The following is a 16039-nucleotide window of genomic DNA, read 5'->3' as shown; positions in this document are numbered from 1 at the left end:
TTAGCCGGCATATACAATGTTCAATCAAGCAGTTTCTTAGTAAATGTGGGGCCAGCCTTTTGGTTATCCAAATCAATGATATGGTAGCCAAATTTTGGATTTGAGATATCCAATAAATCACCCACATCAGATGATTCTAACAGAACATGCCTTATTAAATATGGACCACTGGTTGTAATTGTCCATTTCAATCAGATGGATGAGATCATTTAAGAGGCAAGATTTTGGGGCATAGCTCATCAAATGATGGGACCCACCAGATGATGCTACCCAAAGGTGGAAACCCCACATGTTCAATTGTTGGGTTGAACAGAAAATGGATCTTACTTTGATCTAGCATTGTATAGTACATCTTCATTGTCATATGCTCTGCTAGTTGATAGCTTGTTCTTAACAGAACAATCATGCGCTTTTCTTTTTCTTTTTTTCTGGAAGAGTGATAGAAATTTCATTTAAAGAAGATGAAGACGATGAAGGATCAACTTAAAGGCATGGATCACATAACTGAATTGAATTGCGATTTCCTAGTATTCTTATTGAGACAACAAGCCCCAAATTGTAGCCAAGTCGAACTGAAAGGAACAAAATTGAGATTTGGAGCCTATGTCCTTGATCGGAAAGCTAATCGAAAATACTATTTGTTTGATTTCCCACTTCACTAAACTAGTAATTGCAGTTTGAGTAGATAGTGCATCCACTTCACTAAACTAGTAATTGCAGTTCGAGTAGATAGTGCATCCAAACACACCAAGGGGTCGTTTGGATGCCTGCAAGTTGGATTAGTTGTAAGTCACTTACAGGTAGTGTTTGGGGGGGAATTTCACTTGTAAACAACTTACAATCTATAAGTCACTTATAGGTGGAAAGTTACATTTGAAACCATGGCAACGACATGTGCTTTCACTTGCAAGTGACTTCAGATGCAATGGTTATATTTTTTTAAAATCCCAACTGTAGGGATGAGAAGCACCAGCTCTATATAGAGAGAGTTGCGCTACCCCCCTCTCTCAAGTGACTTATAGCTTACATCCAAACAGGAACCATGTAAGTGACTTTCACCTAAAAGTGACTTGCAACTAAAAAATTACAGGCATTGAAATGACCCCTTAAAAGTGTTTGAATTCTGTTTTGTTTTAAGTTATTGTATAGCATGTTCTTGCTTATTTTGGTCGGACTATATTCATTTGAAATTATGTTCCAGGTACGTCTAATGGGTGGAGAGATCGGCATTGTGGATAAAGAGCGTGGTGAAAGGGGCACTTGCTTCAAGTTCAACATTTTTGTTCAGGCATGCGAGATCACACGTTATACTAATGCAGAAGGAGAAGAAATCAAGTTGCTCAGGGATCAAATACGGAGTGAGTCACACCAACCACATGAACTCAGTATAAGTGCCCAGCCCAGCGCGATTAATATTCAGAGCCCAATGAGTGTTCGAGCCGCAACATTAGGGAAAAGTCTCAGTCAGGATAGCATCCATGCAGTACTTATGATTAAAGGAGATGAAGCTAGAGGAATTTCACAGAAGTGGATGGAGCATCATGGGATCAAAGTGTGGCCTGTTAGTCGATTGGATGAATTATATCTTGCCCTTGAAAAGTTAGAGTACAAATTCGCCTCGGCCTCCATCAGAAGCCACTCGAGCAATTCAGCATCCTACAACTCTTCAGGAGAAAGGGAGGGGCCTGCAAGCGCTGGGGTTGATTGTGTTTCATCTCCCAATATGGGCAGTAGGGATCCTTACAGAAAGACGAGCCTTAGAAGTGCGCCAAACTGCATATTGATTGTGATCGACATGAGTTCCGGGCCTTTCTTTGAGGCATGTTCGATCTTGGCCAAGTTTTTTAAGAACACCCATGGTTCTCGATATAAGGTTGTTTGGGTGTCCAATCCAAACACTCCTAGGAAAGACTTAAGCCGCCTGAAAAACAGACAAGCTCCATGCGATCTCATATTGCAGAAACCTTTCCATAGGGCCCGTATACATGAACTTTTAAGACTTCTGCAAGAGTCTGGAGGAAGTAGTGAGGATCACCCATCTGAGATTCGGACAGAAAAATCATTGCAAGAGTCACCACGCTTTACTAGAGGTAGCCCATCGATGCGGTCCGATCAAAGAGGTAGCCCATCAATGAAGCCCGATCAAATTCCATCTAATTCAATAACTTTGCAATCTACACATCCGACGCGCCAAGGAATAGGAGCGGAAGGTAGTCTAACTGGTGATAAGCCCTTGAGTGGCATGAATATCTTGCTTGCAGAAGATAATGTGACATTAACGAGGGTTGGTGTGGCTATTCTCCGTCGTCAAGGTGCAACTGTTGAATGCTGTGAGAATGGTGAAGAGGCTCTACATCTGGTTATCAAGGCTCTACATGGAATTAGGGATGGACTTTCAAAAACATTCGCATATGATATCATACTCATGGATTGTGAGGTAAGATTACTTTGTTTTGGTACTTATTTGCTAGGATGATTAGTAAATCTAAATGTTCAAATCTAACCTGAGCACTTAAATTGGACACATTTCATAAGAGTCCATAATCAAGAAAAATAATCATGTGGGTCCATCCTACCCATTCGAATAGTGGACCTTTTCTTGATCAGTGCTAAGCATCACCTATATCTTTTCTACTGTACAATTGTAGGCCATGTCTGATTATTGACTGTTGTGCAGCAAGTCAGATCCTTTCTTTTCTTTCTTGAACTAATTAGAAGAATAATGATTTTCATTAAAACTTTCCAATTTCTTCTATTCTCATTTTGGGTCCTCTCAAGCATGTCTTGCACACACAAATTCCATCTACACCCACTAAAAGTCCTGTGACAAGGTTCTCCATGAGGTTGCTAAGGGTGTGTTTGGTTGCACTAAATATTGTGAAATTTCATGATATTTTGCACCTTAGATTAATGAATCATGAAATATCATGATATTTGGTGCAACCAAACACACCCAATAGATTTTCTTTAACTTTGTACACCTCTTGCAAAATTTCTTGTTGTTCCTCAATGCTGTATGCGAGAACTTCAAAGCGGTTTTGATCTTAGGGAATCTTCATGTTTTGGACTGTGCACTCCATGATGGCATTTGGATGTTAAAATGAACTGAATCAAAAAAAGAAGATCAGATGAAAAGGAAATGACCAAATTATAATGACGTTTCCTAGTATTCACGATGTGAAAGTGCATTCAAATTGCAGTTTATTTCCTTCCATGTCGTAGTTTGGATTCTCTCAATGAATGGTTAAGAAAACTAATCACAACTTGGTTATTTCCTCTTACTGAACTGAACTACTACAATTCAATTCCATAGCGCATCCAAACACGGCCTCAACTCTTCTAGTTAATCAATAGATATATAAACTATAGAGATAGGAAAACGACAGCAGTCCATACCATTGGTCTGTTGGGACCCACCATGAATAGACCATGCACAGAAAATCTACCAGCTTAAGAAAATTAATTGCAACTTGGTTATTTCCTCTTACTGAGCTGAACTATTACAATTTAATTCCATAGCACATCCAAACACAGCCTCAACTCTTCTAGTTAATCAATAGATATATAGACTATATAGACAGGAATACGATATACTCAAGTTTTCCGTCATGATTCAGCGGTCCGTACCATTGGTCCGTTGGGACCCACCATGAATAGACCATGCACAAAAAATCTACCACATTTTGATGTGCTAGTCACCAACCTTGGAATTTTTTCAGTTGAACTTGTACAAACTAAAAACCCACTAACACCTTGGATATCTCATGTCAAAGATCACATAATTCTTCAAACATAGAAATTTGGTTCATGATGTTTCATTCTTGAGAAAATCAATTACTTATGCTAGTGCTTACCCATTATGTTTTCATCTTGACTTCATGTAATGGCCCATAAAAAATATATTTTCTCTTTAATTCAAGAAATTCTTTCAGAAACAAGAAATGTTGAGGCATACTCTGTAAGTTTCCTCCTAACTTAAGTTATTATTCAAATGCTGTCACATTCTTTGGTTTTCTAATGTACATGAATTCATTGCTTTGCAGATGCCAATAATGGATGGATATGAAGCAACAAGACAGATACGGGCGGAGGAGCGATACTATGATCTTCATATTCCTATCATTGCACTAACAGCTCATGTAGTGGCTGAGGAAGTGAACAAGGCCGTCCAAGCTGGAATGGACTTTCACTTAGTGAAACCGCTCAAGCCTGATAGGTTGTTGGAAGCAATCCGCAGCATCAATCGTAACTGAATGTGGCATTGCAAACTATTGCAATGCTGTAGGATAACAAACACACCAGAGAGTGATGTTGTTTGTTGTATGTGCAACACATGAATGTTGTAGTTGTTGGAGACAGACTGATATGAACAAACTCACTAAGTGTGATGAATACTCTATAGAGTAGATTATGGACTATTATTCTCCTATGTGTATGTGTGAAATATGGCGTGTTCATATGGCAACTCGTCCCGCCGTGCGTGTTCCATGGCCCAAAGTTCAAGCCATTCCAATCATCAGGTTGGTAAGTCTAAGAGGCTATGTTTCAGTCTGCATGAGTTGCCAGTTTGGATTGAAACTTGGATAGCCAGTTGTGGTTTATTTTCAGTTATATATGCCTAAACTGTGCTACCTACTGTCATGGATGAACTTGAATCTCCCATGGCTACTTCCCCCACAGATGGCATCTGTGTTCAAGATCGTGCGGTCAATCATCAGGTAAGCCCAACATGCATTTACTGTACTCTAAAAATCAGGCCTGTTTGGTTATTTAATATGCAAACATGTGCGTTGAGTGTGCATGGTGGGTCATTCTTTACACCTCCATTTTTTTCTCCACACATGGCCCACGGATGACCTGATAGACCTGACCATTTGGACCATGGCACATACACAATAAGGCCCATCTGTCAAATGGTGCAGATCTTGCACGTATGCTAAATGGGGAGAGTAGGCAGCTCAGTATTTCTCATTCAGGGGTTTACAAGGGTAAGTCTATTTCCATGGATAGGGTTGTCCTGGACAGACAACAATATGTTTCAGATTTTGTGTTTGGATGTATGGACAAGGTGATGAGAACATCACGTCATGTACACTCTTGCATACGTATCAGAGGAGGAGGAGGGCCGCACCGATTTCCCTAGGCGAGTACCCGTGATCGTGATGATTATGGCAATGGTTGTGTTTTTTTGTTAATTATATTAATTCTACTACTTATCTCACATGTTATTTGATTCATGGGTCCTGCATCACAAGGGGCCCATGGACATTTACATTTTCTGTTTGGATTATACCTGGAAACCCTTTTCTTGAAGAGTATGCGGCAAAAGCATATATTGAACAGGTGAACATACTTTTCCCCCCTAAATCCAGGTGTGTAACGTTGGGTGTTTAGAATTTCTTGTCACTTTTTTTTAATGGGCCACTTTTTGGCATTTAAAAAAAAAAAAAAATCCTTGTCAAAATGACACAAAGTTAGACATGGTTTGATAGCCTATTGAGTTAGCTTCCAAACATTAGCTTTCAAATGAGCTCAAAGATCAAGCAATTGCGACACCGTTTGAGTTATGGCCAATTTATAGCAATCCTTCGTGGTTGTGACCAAGGTATTATATAACGGTGACAATGGCCATAACAACTGCCATATTTTCCATTACCATGAGGACCTTAATTGCCGTTATGGCCATATTTTTAGCTGTATCGGCCCCATAATGGCTATTACAGACCCTTTTTCATAAAGCGTAGCAGTTCCCACTGTTACCGTTGTATAACTGTTTTTAAATACCTTGGTTGTGACGAGATCAAGGGCATTTTGGTCATTTCTTATGATATTTACGTTTTTTAGGGGTTATGGCAGATTTCCATGTTGATAATAGGGCATTTGCAAATACCCACATAAAAACATATGGTTTGCAAGTAACCACATTGTTAATTTGCTGTTATCGCTAATACCCACATTTCACTAGTTTTTCATAACTTCCATTAGCAACTGTTAGAAAATGATGAAAATGCCCATAAGGAACATACGACAAAATTTGCATCCATGAGAAGGACATAAACCCTTTATTTCTCCTCCATATGGAGCACAACACAAAATAATGTTAATTGCGTTTTTTTTTTTTTTTTTTCTTTCTTTTTTTCTTCCTTTTTTTTTTTTAAAGTTGCAGAGAGAGGTTTTAGAGTAGGGGTACTTTCATCAATTATTTTTTTAGAAAGTAGTTTCATCATTGTTTCTCATAATATGCCAAAAATGTTAACGCAGTTAGAAAAAACTAACCAGAGTTGGGTGTTTGTGATAACCACGAATTAGTAATGTGGTTATTGGCAAACATATTATTTTTAAGTTGGTATTTGCAAATGCCTTACTATATAGGTAGTTACTTGCAAAAACCCTTTTATTTAACTGCTGAAGGTCTATAAAAAAGTCTCTTTCATTGTAATAGCCCATTATGCTTATTTGCAACCAAAAAAAAAAAGGAGAGAGATTTGGAATTTTTGTGGGTTTAGCATCTGTTGCTTCCCCTCTGTCATGCATAGTCAAATTAGTGGGCTTTTGGGAATTGGGAATCCTTCATGTAGTCCTGGTTTTATCTTTCATGGTGATCTTATAACACTTACAGATCCAAATGTAGACAAAAACATGATCCAGATCATCCCATACCCATCGAATCAACCATGTTGAAGATACTGAAAGGCAGTGAGTGGTAATTTCTCAAAATGTCAAGAAAACCTTGCCATGTTTGTAAAATTAGTTATTTCTAGTTACTTGCCTGAACTAATGTCATCAGCATTTCCTTTCAGTTTAAGGCTCAAATGAGATGATGAATTGCACATCGCTAACTTTTTTATGTCAGAAACATCCCTTTAAAAAAAGAAAGAATGGAATTGCCTAAACATCAGAACCTACCTCTAAATTAAATTGCAGCTGGTGATTCACATGGGGCTCTCTCTATAGTTCATCCTGCACATGAAAAAACTGTAAATGAGTGAGCAAAAACCACCCACGAAAGTCCGTCCATAATGCATGGTCCTGATGCAAAAGGACATAGCTTCACTATCCTTCCATTCCTTAGAAGTTTTGAACAATGGTTCAGTACTGCAGACTATTATTTTGGTGGGGCCTCACTACATGTCTTCCAGATTAGAAGCTCCTATCTATCCATTCTTTGGTCTTTTCTTCACCATCAGTCTGCCAGCCACTGATTGGAATGTTAGGATCTTTCAATTTGGAAGATTTTTTTTAGCATTCCCTAGCAAAAGTGAGTCCCACAAAATCAACAATCTGGACCACTGAACCAAGGGGCCACTTGTATGGAGCGGGCAGATCATGACACATCAGGACTTGATTAATCCTCATAACTAGAAGGAACGAGTAAAAGAAAAGGAAACATACATTTATATCATCATCATCATCATCATCTGTCTCCGCCAGCACGTCTACATCTGCTTTTGCCTCCACATCTGCATCTGCTTTTGCATCCACATCTTTTACAAAAACATCTTCTTTAACAAAAACATCTTCTTCTACAGAAGTACCATCATATTCCTCATCCTGCTAGACACATAACAGCTATGAGAACCAAGTTCATTTAGATCACTATGTCAAATCTCCTAAACTCTGAGATTTGTACTAAAGGAGCTTACATCCGAGTAGAGGGCACCATCCTTAGCTTCCTGCCAAAGAATGAAAGCAAGTTAAGAAAAGATCACACAATTTTAGGAAGAAGAATAAAAACACCATATGGACATTTCCTGATGACAAATACAAGTACCGTCAAAACACACATGTGGTTCATCTCTCTCTCTCTCTCTCTCTACACACACACACACACACACACACACACACACAACATAGTAAGCTCTCTCTCTGCCTTATCTTCAACCAAATAAAATAATTGCTAATGAAGTATCGGGTGGCACCATACCTCCTCTTCTCTCTTCTTTTCTGCTTCATCAAAAGCTGCCTTCTCAGCCTGTGAAACCCATGATTTGAGATAAAAATTAGTTGTTAAAATTTTGGAAGTATCGGAACTTGAAACGGTGGAAAGTCACATACATCCTTGTTTTTCCCCCATGTTTCTTCTGCTAGCTTCTTTGCATATTCCGGGTCATCACAAATTAAAACGTTGTCAAACAGGGTTCCTGATATTACCTGGCATGAATGTATTGCTTGATTAGTACTTAAAAACATAGAACGATCCTATAAGTGCATGTTAACAGATTTACCTGCCACAGTTCGATGCCTACATATTTCAAATTGTGGTAAACATATATATCTGGATCGTACTTGTAATCTGCGTAGTACAATGAAGTTAGATACTTAAAAAAAGAAAAGAAAAAAGAAATGAAAAAAAAAGAGAGGCTATACGGTGGAAACAAAATAAGCTAGAACCTGGATTATCGATCATGGGTGCCGGCCATTTTCCCATATAATTGGGGTTCTTAATATTCTGCAAATAGATGGAAATCAATTACCAAAACTGTAACTCCTGAAACTCAACAATAATGTCTGATTTTGGATTGTGAATTCCCAAACCTTTGGTTTCCATGGTCCTCTGTATTGAGGATTTGGGATGTTCGGTGCTTGCCATTTACCATCTTCTTCATCGTCCCAATCTTCCGGCTGCATGAAATATATTCAAGTAACAGATACAAGTTTGTGAAGCAATTGTGCATGTTGCGCAGAAACTAATTTTCTTCAACGGTACTTTGTTCTGTGAAAAGAAAGTTTCTGGGTCATAAAAATTTCAAATCAGCTACCTTTTCGGCACCAACATCAATTATCTCCTTAAGCATCTCATCATACCCCTTTCCAAATGAAAATAACTGGTCAGTCTGGTTGTAAAGGCATGTTTTACAGAAGTTTGAAAGAGGAGGAGCTAAATTCATGCATACACAAAACAGTCTTATATGCAATTTTACTTAGAATCATGTTTGAAAGAAGAATAGCCATGACAGTCAGATCAGTTGAAACTGGAGATTAGCTAAGCAAGCCAGAAAATACTAGATGTCTGATTGAGATGAAGGAAAGAAAATTTTGATCAGGTAGATATTGGGACCTGGTAATGTTCGGATTCACAACAGCTACATCAAGCAATTCTTTGTTAAGACACGCAATCAACAAAAGTATCACTTGTCTGAATTATCAGGTACTTTCACACCTTCTGAGAATTTTAAGAGCCTATAAAAGTATTTCATTCCCTTATTTAAGGACGTGCTTGGCTGCACCAAATATCATGAAATTTCATGATATTTGGTGCAACCAAACACACCCAAAACCATGCCATTTAAATGTAAATGTTCAGAATACAATAAAGAGGAAGAGTTCCCCTTGATAGGTATGGTGAGCAACAATTTCCTTTCAACCCAAGAGATTTGAGTAAATACATTTGTTTGGCCAGACTTCTATGTTAGTTTTGCACTATTTTAAAAAATGGTGCTGACTCTTCAAACTCACCACATGGCATAGTTGTAAGGCCATCCAGACTGTTCAAAGTGCCCAACTATAGATGGAGCATAACCAATAAATTGCAATGAGAATGTGATATTAACCATCTGATTGATGGAGCATAACCAATAAATTGCAATGAGAATGTGATATTAACCATCTGATTGTACCCTCAAATTTGGACCACTCGGTATCTTTCTTGTAAGCATCCATTTGATAGCCATTAATTGGATAGGATTGCTCGATCACTGTAGTTTTAGAGATATGCTCTATCCTACAATGGGACCTGCACTTTGGATGGTCTAGATAGCTGTACATCACTGACACATGTGAAGAGGATGAGTCATTTAGACGTGAACATCCACCATTTACCTTTAAGTGATTTCAGATTGATGGTGAAGCAGGAAATGCGGTAACCACAATTCGGAAATGACAAAAACAATGGGAAGTTTTCTTTAGGTGTGGAAGAATACCGGCGGTTTCTTTTGTTCAGGATCAGGAATGTACTCATTATCATCCCAATCTTCTGGCTGTAGATTAGCATATAATCCACCATTAAAATCAAGCACAATGAAGAATGTGAATATGAGGCGGAGAACCTTCACAAAGAAGATTACCTTCTTGGCTTCAGGATCCTCGATTTTCTTTGGCGGGAGGATGTCCCAATCCGTGAACAGACTCCCAGATATTTTCTCATTATTATCAATAAGGATGCTGTATGTTGCATCTGGCCGGATGATGAAAGTGTAAACATGAGTCAGTTGATCTATTTCACAAGGAACATCCTTCTTTATCAAGTGGTTCTTTCCATCGCGTGAAAAAATGGCATGGACTTTTCTGGTTGTGGGTGCACAGATATCTGGCCCAAACATGATACTGCGATTCCCATTTATGCATGTAGACTCAGTCAGGTCACCTCAGAGGAAAAGAAAAATGAAGGGCCAAAAAATCAGGTAGTAGTTGGAGCAAGTACTAATTACCTATAGGGGGTCTCACCACCAAACTTCTTCTGATTAACTTCACCACTCAGCAATTTCATGTAGCCACCGCCACAATCAAGCTCTTGCTCATGTTTAACTGAGAACTGAAAAACCAAGGTCTTACCCTTGTTACTGAACTCAGGGAACTCCGCTGAAATCGCATAGTACCTGTAGTGCTGAGTGGTTTGGATACCTATATTGAATGAAATGATAGATGTCAGCACCATGCATCAAATTACCCATTTCAAAGGTCCATCATGATAAACGATAAAATTAGGCCTTCGATCTTCTGAAGAACAAGAAAACTAGTGTGCAAGAATCTTTGATATGTGTTGAACTCTGTAGAAGAATCCTCACAGGTGGGGTACCTTTGTCGTTAGGGTCCCCATTCCATTTACCAGCAGTGTGATTCCAATCCCCAGCTTTGTTCGCGAGTCTCTTCCAATCAGATTTCACCCACCGCATTTCCCATCCATCTTCAATTCCACCCATGAACAAATATTAATTAATATCACTCAGGAACACAATGACACATTCATAAAGAATATGATAGGGAAAAATCCATATTTGCTGAAAATTTAAAAAAATGAAAATCCTCATTTCCACTATTTTTCAGAGACAGATTTCACCTTTTTTTATACATTAGTCATTCCACATTTCTCTAGTAATCACAGAAACTAAAACAACCAACCTTTTTAGGATTCTTTTCCATGGATTTCCTTGCCCACGTTTTTCCTCAAATGTGACATTTTCCTTTCCAAATCTACTTTTTGGATTCCACTAATCCAAATGGGCCCATAATGAGATAAGTTTATCAATGCAGACGTGAATGCTTGAGTTCTGGACAAGAAAGGTTTTGATATGACCATTATCCAATCAAATCCTAGTCGCATAAAACAAAGGTGAATGTTAAACCAGTATGCTATTTATTTTGACTTCCAAAGACGGATGTTATCACATACAAGTCCTAGGCAATAGGGTTTAAGGAATGAATGTGGACACAGTTTATAAAAATGATATAAAAAAATGGTTGGATGATGAAAAAAATTATATAAAAAAGTATATAATTTTACAATATTGAGAAGAAAAAAAAAAAACACTAGCAAATGCCCACTTCTTACCAGGTTACTCTATGCTAGAAGTTTCAAGACAATGCCTTCCCACTATGTCCAACTACCAATAAAACGCGTCAACAAAAGCAAAAAAATGGAAAGCTGTGGCATTTACTTCAAAATTGTTTTTTTTTTCTAAACATACTAATGCAGGGACATTTTCACACTGGGCTCAAGTGGGATGGCCTGTGGGATGCAGGGGCACACTCGAGGCGGGTGGCCTGTGTGAGGTAGGTGGATCGTGTGCTGCAGAACCCATGTGATGTGGGACCCACGAGGGGGGTTCGATCGAGGACCTAACCCATGGGATGTGGGGCCTGGACTATGAGATGAAGGGATTGATTTGCCATGCTCTATCAGTTTGAGCTTTTAGAGCAAGTGGTTATTTGTCCTATGTCAAAGTAGTATCAAAGCGGGAGGGAAATTACAAGAGAGAGAGAGAGAGAGAGAGAGAGAGAGAGAGAGAGAGAGAGAGAGAGAGAGAGAGAGAGAGAGAATAGGCTTCTATGTTCTCTTCGCGGTCATTGACATTATCCAAAATTCGTCCTCTTCACCTTCATTGCCATCATCCATAATTCATTAAATACTCAAGATATCTGCATCTCGCAAGACTGGATAGTTGAAGTCTGGACGGTTGGATCTAACATATCTTTGATCGGGACCATTGGATGATTCTGATCTGGGCCCAACATACCATCAATGGTACACTTTCATCAATTAGCTTGTGTCTCCCAGATGCATGATCGATTGATCATGTATGTTACCAGATGCATCATTTCCCCAAGAGCAACATAATACTGAGGCAGTGTACACATGCCACCATATGGCTCTGAAGACAGAAAATACAGCAAATGCAGATTGTTCAACCATTTTTTTTTTTAAAAAAAGGCCAAATATTGTCTACCTGCAATAGGATCTTCCAATTACACAATGCCCATTGTATCAACAGTTTCAGCGTAGATCACATAACCATGGGCCCCACTTATACAAGATGGAAAGCTGGAACATACCGTAAAAACACTCAGCTATGCTGAGATTTGTATTGGATGTTGAACTGAACCCGAAGAAATCAACTATAAAAGCTAATATACAGGTCACTGGATAGAAGTTCTATGCAATGCCCTGTTCATGGAACATGTGGAAGCATGTCTTGCAATCAGGACTGTTGTTTTTGGTGGGCCACAGTGTAGATAGGCCCTGTGCTATAAGGCAAGGGAATGAGAATGGTAGCCCACGCAATCGGTGGCCGTGGAAGGAACAGTCCATATTCAACCAGAAAAACCCACATCAATTGGATGGTCAGTGTCGTCCAATCACTGCAATCTCAAGCCAGTAGCTGATCCAACAGCTGGCTATCTGATCAACATTCCCAAACGCTAGAAACGTTTGCCATGAGTAGCATGAAGAGAGAACTACATTGAACTTCTATGCAGAATGCTTATCAGCATTCCTTAAAAATTCAAGAAAACATAAGAGTATAATATCCATTCAAATTCAAGAAATACTAAAAAATTTGAAACCATTTCCTCAACAAAGAATAAGCTTATTCTATAACGATGAGTGTGGGCCCCACCATGATGGATGCATGGCATCCACTCCGTCCATCATGTGTGCCAGCTCATCTTCTCATAGCCCAAAAAATCAGGTGGGCCACACCATGTTTCCATGCCTGAAACCTCTCAAGCCACAAGGTGTGGTCCACCAAAGTTTTGAAATGGGCTGAATTTTTGGGGTGTCCATTCATCTTAGTGGCGTGAATCTATGAATGGATTGGATGACATATTAAAAAACACAGTAGGCCCCATACACAATCTAGAAGGTTTTAATGGTGGGTGTCCCCATTCCAACTGTACCCTTTGGTGTGACCCACCTGTGTGTTTGGATCGGCCTGAATTTTGGTATACAATGTGGAATTGAATGGACGCGCCTTATCAACAGCATGGATGTGTCCCTACATCAAAGTGGCCCCACACACAATATTGTAGAATAAGCTTATTCAATAGTTGCAAAGGAACCGTTCTCTCAGAAATTTACAGTAAAATCAACAAACTACAAACAGAAAAATTACCCAAAAAAAAAACAGAAAAATTCAAAAATAATTTATTTGATGAAGAAATACTAAGGTCTATTTCAGAGGAAAGGTGAGAAAGGGAGGTGATCATCTAGACAACTCGAAATTGTAGTCCTCGGAATCTCCACCGTACATTCTTTGAATGAATAAGATCTCCACCGTACACGTTCCAGTGTACAGGCGATCTTAACCTTTCCAGAAGCAGACCGGATAATAGATGGCGAGGGGCTAAAATCCAACGTTTTGAGATGAAGAAAAACCGTTTGATCAAATCAAAATTTCCCCTTAGAATGTGAACCGTCAGCCGCTTTTTAATTTTCCGCCAAGCAATCTTAACCATTGGATTGGATTTATTTTTGGTCCATGGAACATCCATGATGGGATTGGCCTCTTGATCGGCTCTGATCACGAGACACGCCATGTGAACTGTAAATATTCTGAGGAATATCGTTTTGGGTGCTCCCGAGAACTACTTAACCAGCCCTCTTCTACTGTTTAAAGGAAACAAACAACAGATCGGATGTTGAAAAAATCCTGCAACCTTAAAAAGGACGAAAATGCACTTAGAAATTGATAGAAAAAATGCGAATAGAAGGGTAGGATCAGGAATTCCGGTGGTCCTGCGTACCATCGAATCGTTCTTCGAAGAAAACGTCTGCAGATGCGATGGAGAGGAATAGGAGTGCGATGAGGCCGAGAAGAAGATGGGTTTTTCTCAGAATCGCCATTGCTACGATGAAAACCGAGAATTCGAGAGAAAGATGTTGTCTTTGGAGTTCGTTGATTCATGAAAATGCATGCAGAGAGGAGAGAAATCAGAGTTACACTCGTGTGAGTGCACACGTGTGCTACATCTACTCATCAGTTGGGACCCAACGTGACAGCGGGTTGTGTCTCTGTGGGGCCCACTGGGAATTTATGTGTCCAATCTACTCTGTCCATCTTTTTTATCTCATCATTCTAGGGTCTGAGCCCAAATTCGAAGCATATCCAAAGCTCAGGTGGACCACACCACAAGAAACATCTTTCTTCCTACCGTTCCTTGTGGTGTGGTCTACCTGATCTTTGGATACGATACAATTTTTTATACATGCACTAAAATGATCCGGTAAAACAGATTTACGGCGTGGATAAGACATATACATATATGATGGCCCGGCAGTTTACTCAATCCGCTCTCCCATTCATCTTGCAGGTCACACGTGCGTGCATTCCATTTGAGTTTGAACAATGGGTCATATCTTTTCAAATGTCCCTTAAATTCATTAGGTGGGCCCCACACTGGCAATCTTGTATAAGCAAGTGAATGAATTCTACGACTAATATATTAACGCTGCCGAATTACTTGTGAAATAAACTTATCTACCGGGACTCGCAGAGGAACCGTTGCGAAAAACTTTTATACTCGGCAGAGGGCGATGGATGATACACAGTCTCTGGGAGATTACTTAGATAATTGCATACGGGAATAGAAGAAGTTTAAATTAAACATGGGTCCCATTTTATATGAAAGATTATGCTATCTCACCATGGGATTGATGTGTACTTACTGGAGGTTTAAATGAGAAATATCCTATGGTTCTTTAAAAAAAATAAAAAATGTGTCCACTAATTAATGGTTAGAATTCTTCAACCAATCTGATTTTGATACCATGACGTTGAGGTTTCCACAATTTAAATTGTCTATCTTGACTTAACACATGTTACATTTACAATTTTCAACTGTTTGCTATCCGTATATAAATAAATAAATAAATAAAATTCACCCAAAAAATTTTAGTCACATCTTACAAGTGGAGTCCATAATATGGGCTTTATTTTTAGAGCGGACACTCGTAGATATCATAGTCGAGAAAAATATTTCCAACCATAACATAAATAAATAAAAATCACCCAAAATTTTCTAATCACATTCGAAGAGCAAAGTGAGGGGTCGGGCTCCATTTTTGGAGCTTTAGGTATATGTATAAGAAATTTTCACTGCAATATTATATAAATTTTGAATACTTAATTATAAATTCTTTTACTTAACTCTTATTACATTGCATTTGACTACCAATTTATATATTTAAACAATTATGATAAAATCATAATGATGATTCTTTAACACGTATTTGTACTTATAATTTATAGTCCCCTTTTTAAAATAAGTCTCGCATGAGTTTCTCAAGGAGGATAAAGCAATAGGTGGCTCTAGCTGAGCCATTTTAATGTTTACGTGAATACTACACCAACTATCAAGCATGTCACCCAGTATCATAGAAGGGCTCAAAAATTAGATTGATCTATAATTCAAGTGGACCACACAATTAGAAATAGTGTACAAGGTAATACTTATCTTCTAAATTATTCTTCTCAATATGGCTGACATAAATTTCATACGGGTCTTATTTTTTGGTCTGATGCCTAAATGTTGGTGTTTCATCTAA

At 38.7% G+C, this 16039-nt stretch overlaps 2 protein-coding genes across 3 annotated transcripts in view; one reads left to right on the top strand and one right to left on the bottom strand.

Moving 5' to 3' along the window:
- LOC131231812 (histidine kinase CKI1) overlaps positions 1–4534 on the top strand; it is a 50049-nt gene extending 45515 nt beyond the window's left edge. Inside the window, exons 6-7 of the mRNA XM_058228119.1 lie at positions 1202–2437; positions 4044–4534. Of these exons, the coding sequence (XP_058084102.1) occupies positions 1202–2437; positions 4044–4253 (1446 nt within the window). The 3' untranslated portion in view covers positions 4254–4534. The remainder of the gene's footprint in view (positions 1–1201; positions 2438–4043) is intronic.
- Positions 4535–6471: 1937 nt separating this feature from the next.
- On the bottom strand, positions 6472–14461 carry LOC131231618 (calreticulin-like). Of its 2 annotated transcripts, XM_058227877.1 has the most exons (14): positions 14239–14446; positions 10796–10903; positions 10428–10620; positions 10065–10323; positions 9921–9977; positions 8760–8807; positions 8536–8622; positions 8392–8449; positions 8226–8293; positions 8056–8151; positions 7925–7972; positions 7644–7673; positions 7393–7551; positions 6472–6960 (listed from the first exon to the last, which is right to left on the bottom strand). In XM_058227877.1, the coding sequence occupies exons 1-14, from the start codon at positions 14336–14338 to the stop codon at positions 6949–6951; spliced, it is 1323 nt and encodes a 440-aa protein (XP_058083860.1). In that variant the 5' UTR covers positions 14339–14446; the 3' UTR covers positions 6472–6948. The 2 variants fall into 2 exon arrangements, with proteins under 2 accessions (XP_058083860.1, XP_058083861.1); XM_058227878.1 differs by lacking the exon at positions 6472–6960 and having other exon boundaries at positions 7405–7551; positions 7920–7972; positions 14239–14461.
- Between the last annotated feature and the right edge of the window lie 1578 nt (positions 14462–16039).

Source organism: Magnolia sinica, chromosome 17 (assembly GCF_029962835.1).
Source record: "Magnolia sinica isolate HGM2019 chromosome 17, MsV1, whole genome shotgun sequence".
Taxonomy (NCBI): Eukaryota; Viridiplantae; Streptophyta; class Magnoliopsida; order Magnoliales; family Magnoliaceae; genus Magnolia; species Magnolia sinica.
Note: the sequence above shows the minus strand (reverse complement) of the source record. Positions and strands in the feature narration are given on the sequence as shown.

Coding starts and splice junctions, on each gene's coding strand:
- LOC131231618 (XM_058227877.1), bottom strand. CDS start 14,338: ATGGCGATTCTGAGAAAAACCCATCTTCTTCTCGGCCTCATCGCACTC. Junction 8,294..8,391: donor ACCCATGATCGATAATCCAG/GTTCTAGCTTAT, acceptor TGTACTACGCAG/ATTACAAGTACGATCCAGAT. Junction 7,973..8,055: donor CATGGGGGAAAAACAAGGAT/GTATGTGACTTT, acceptor TGGGTTTCACAG/GCTGAGAAGGCAGCTTTTGA.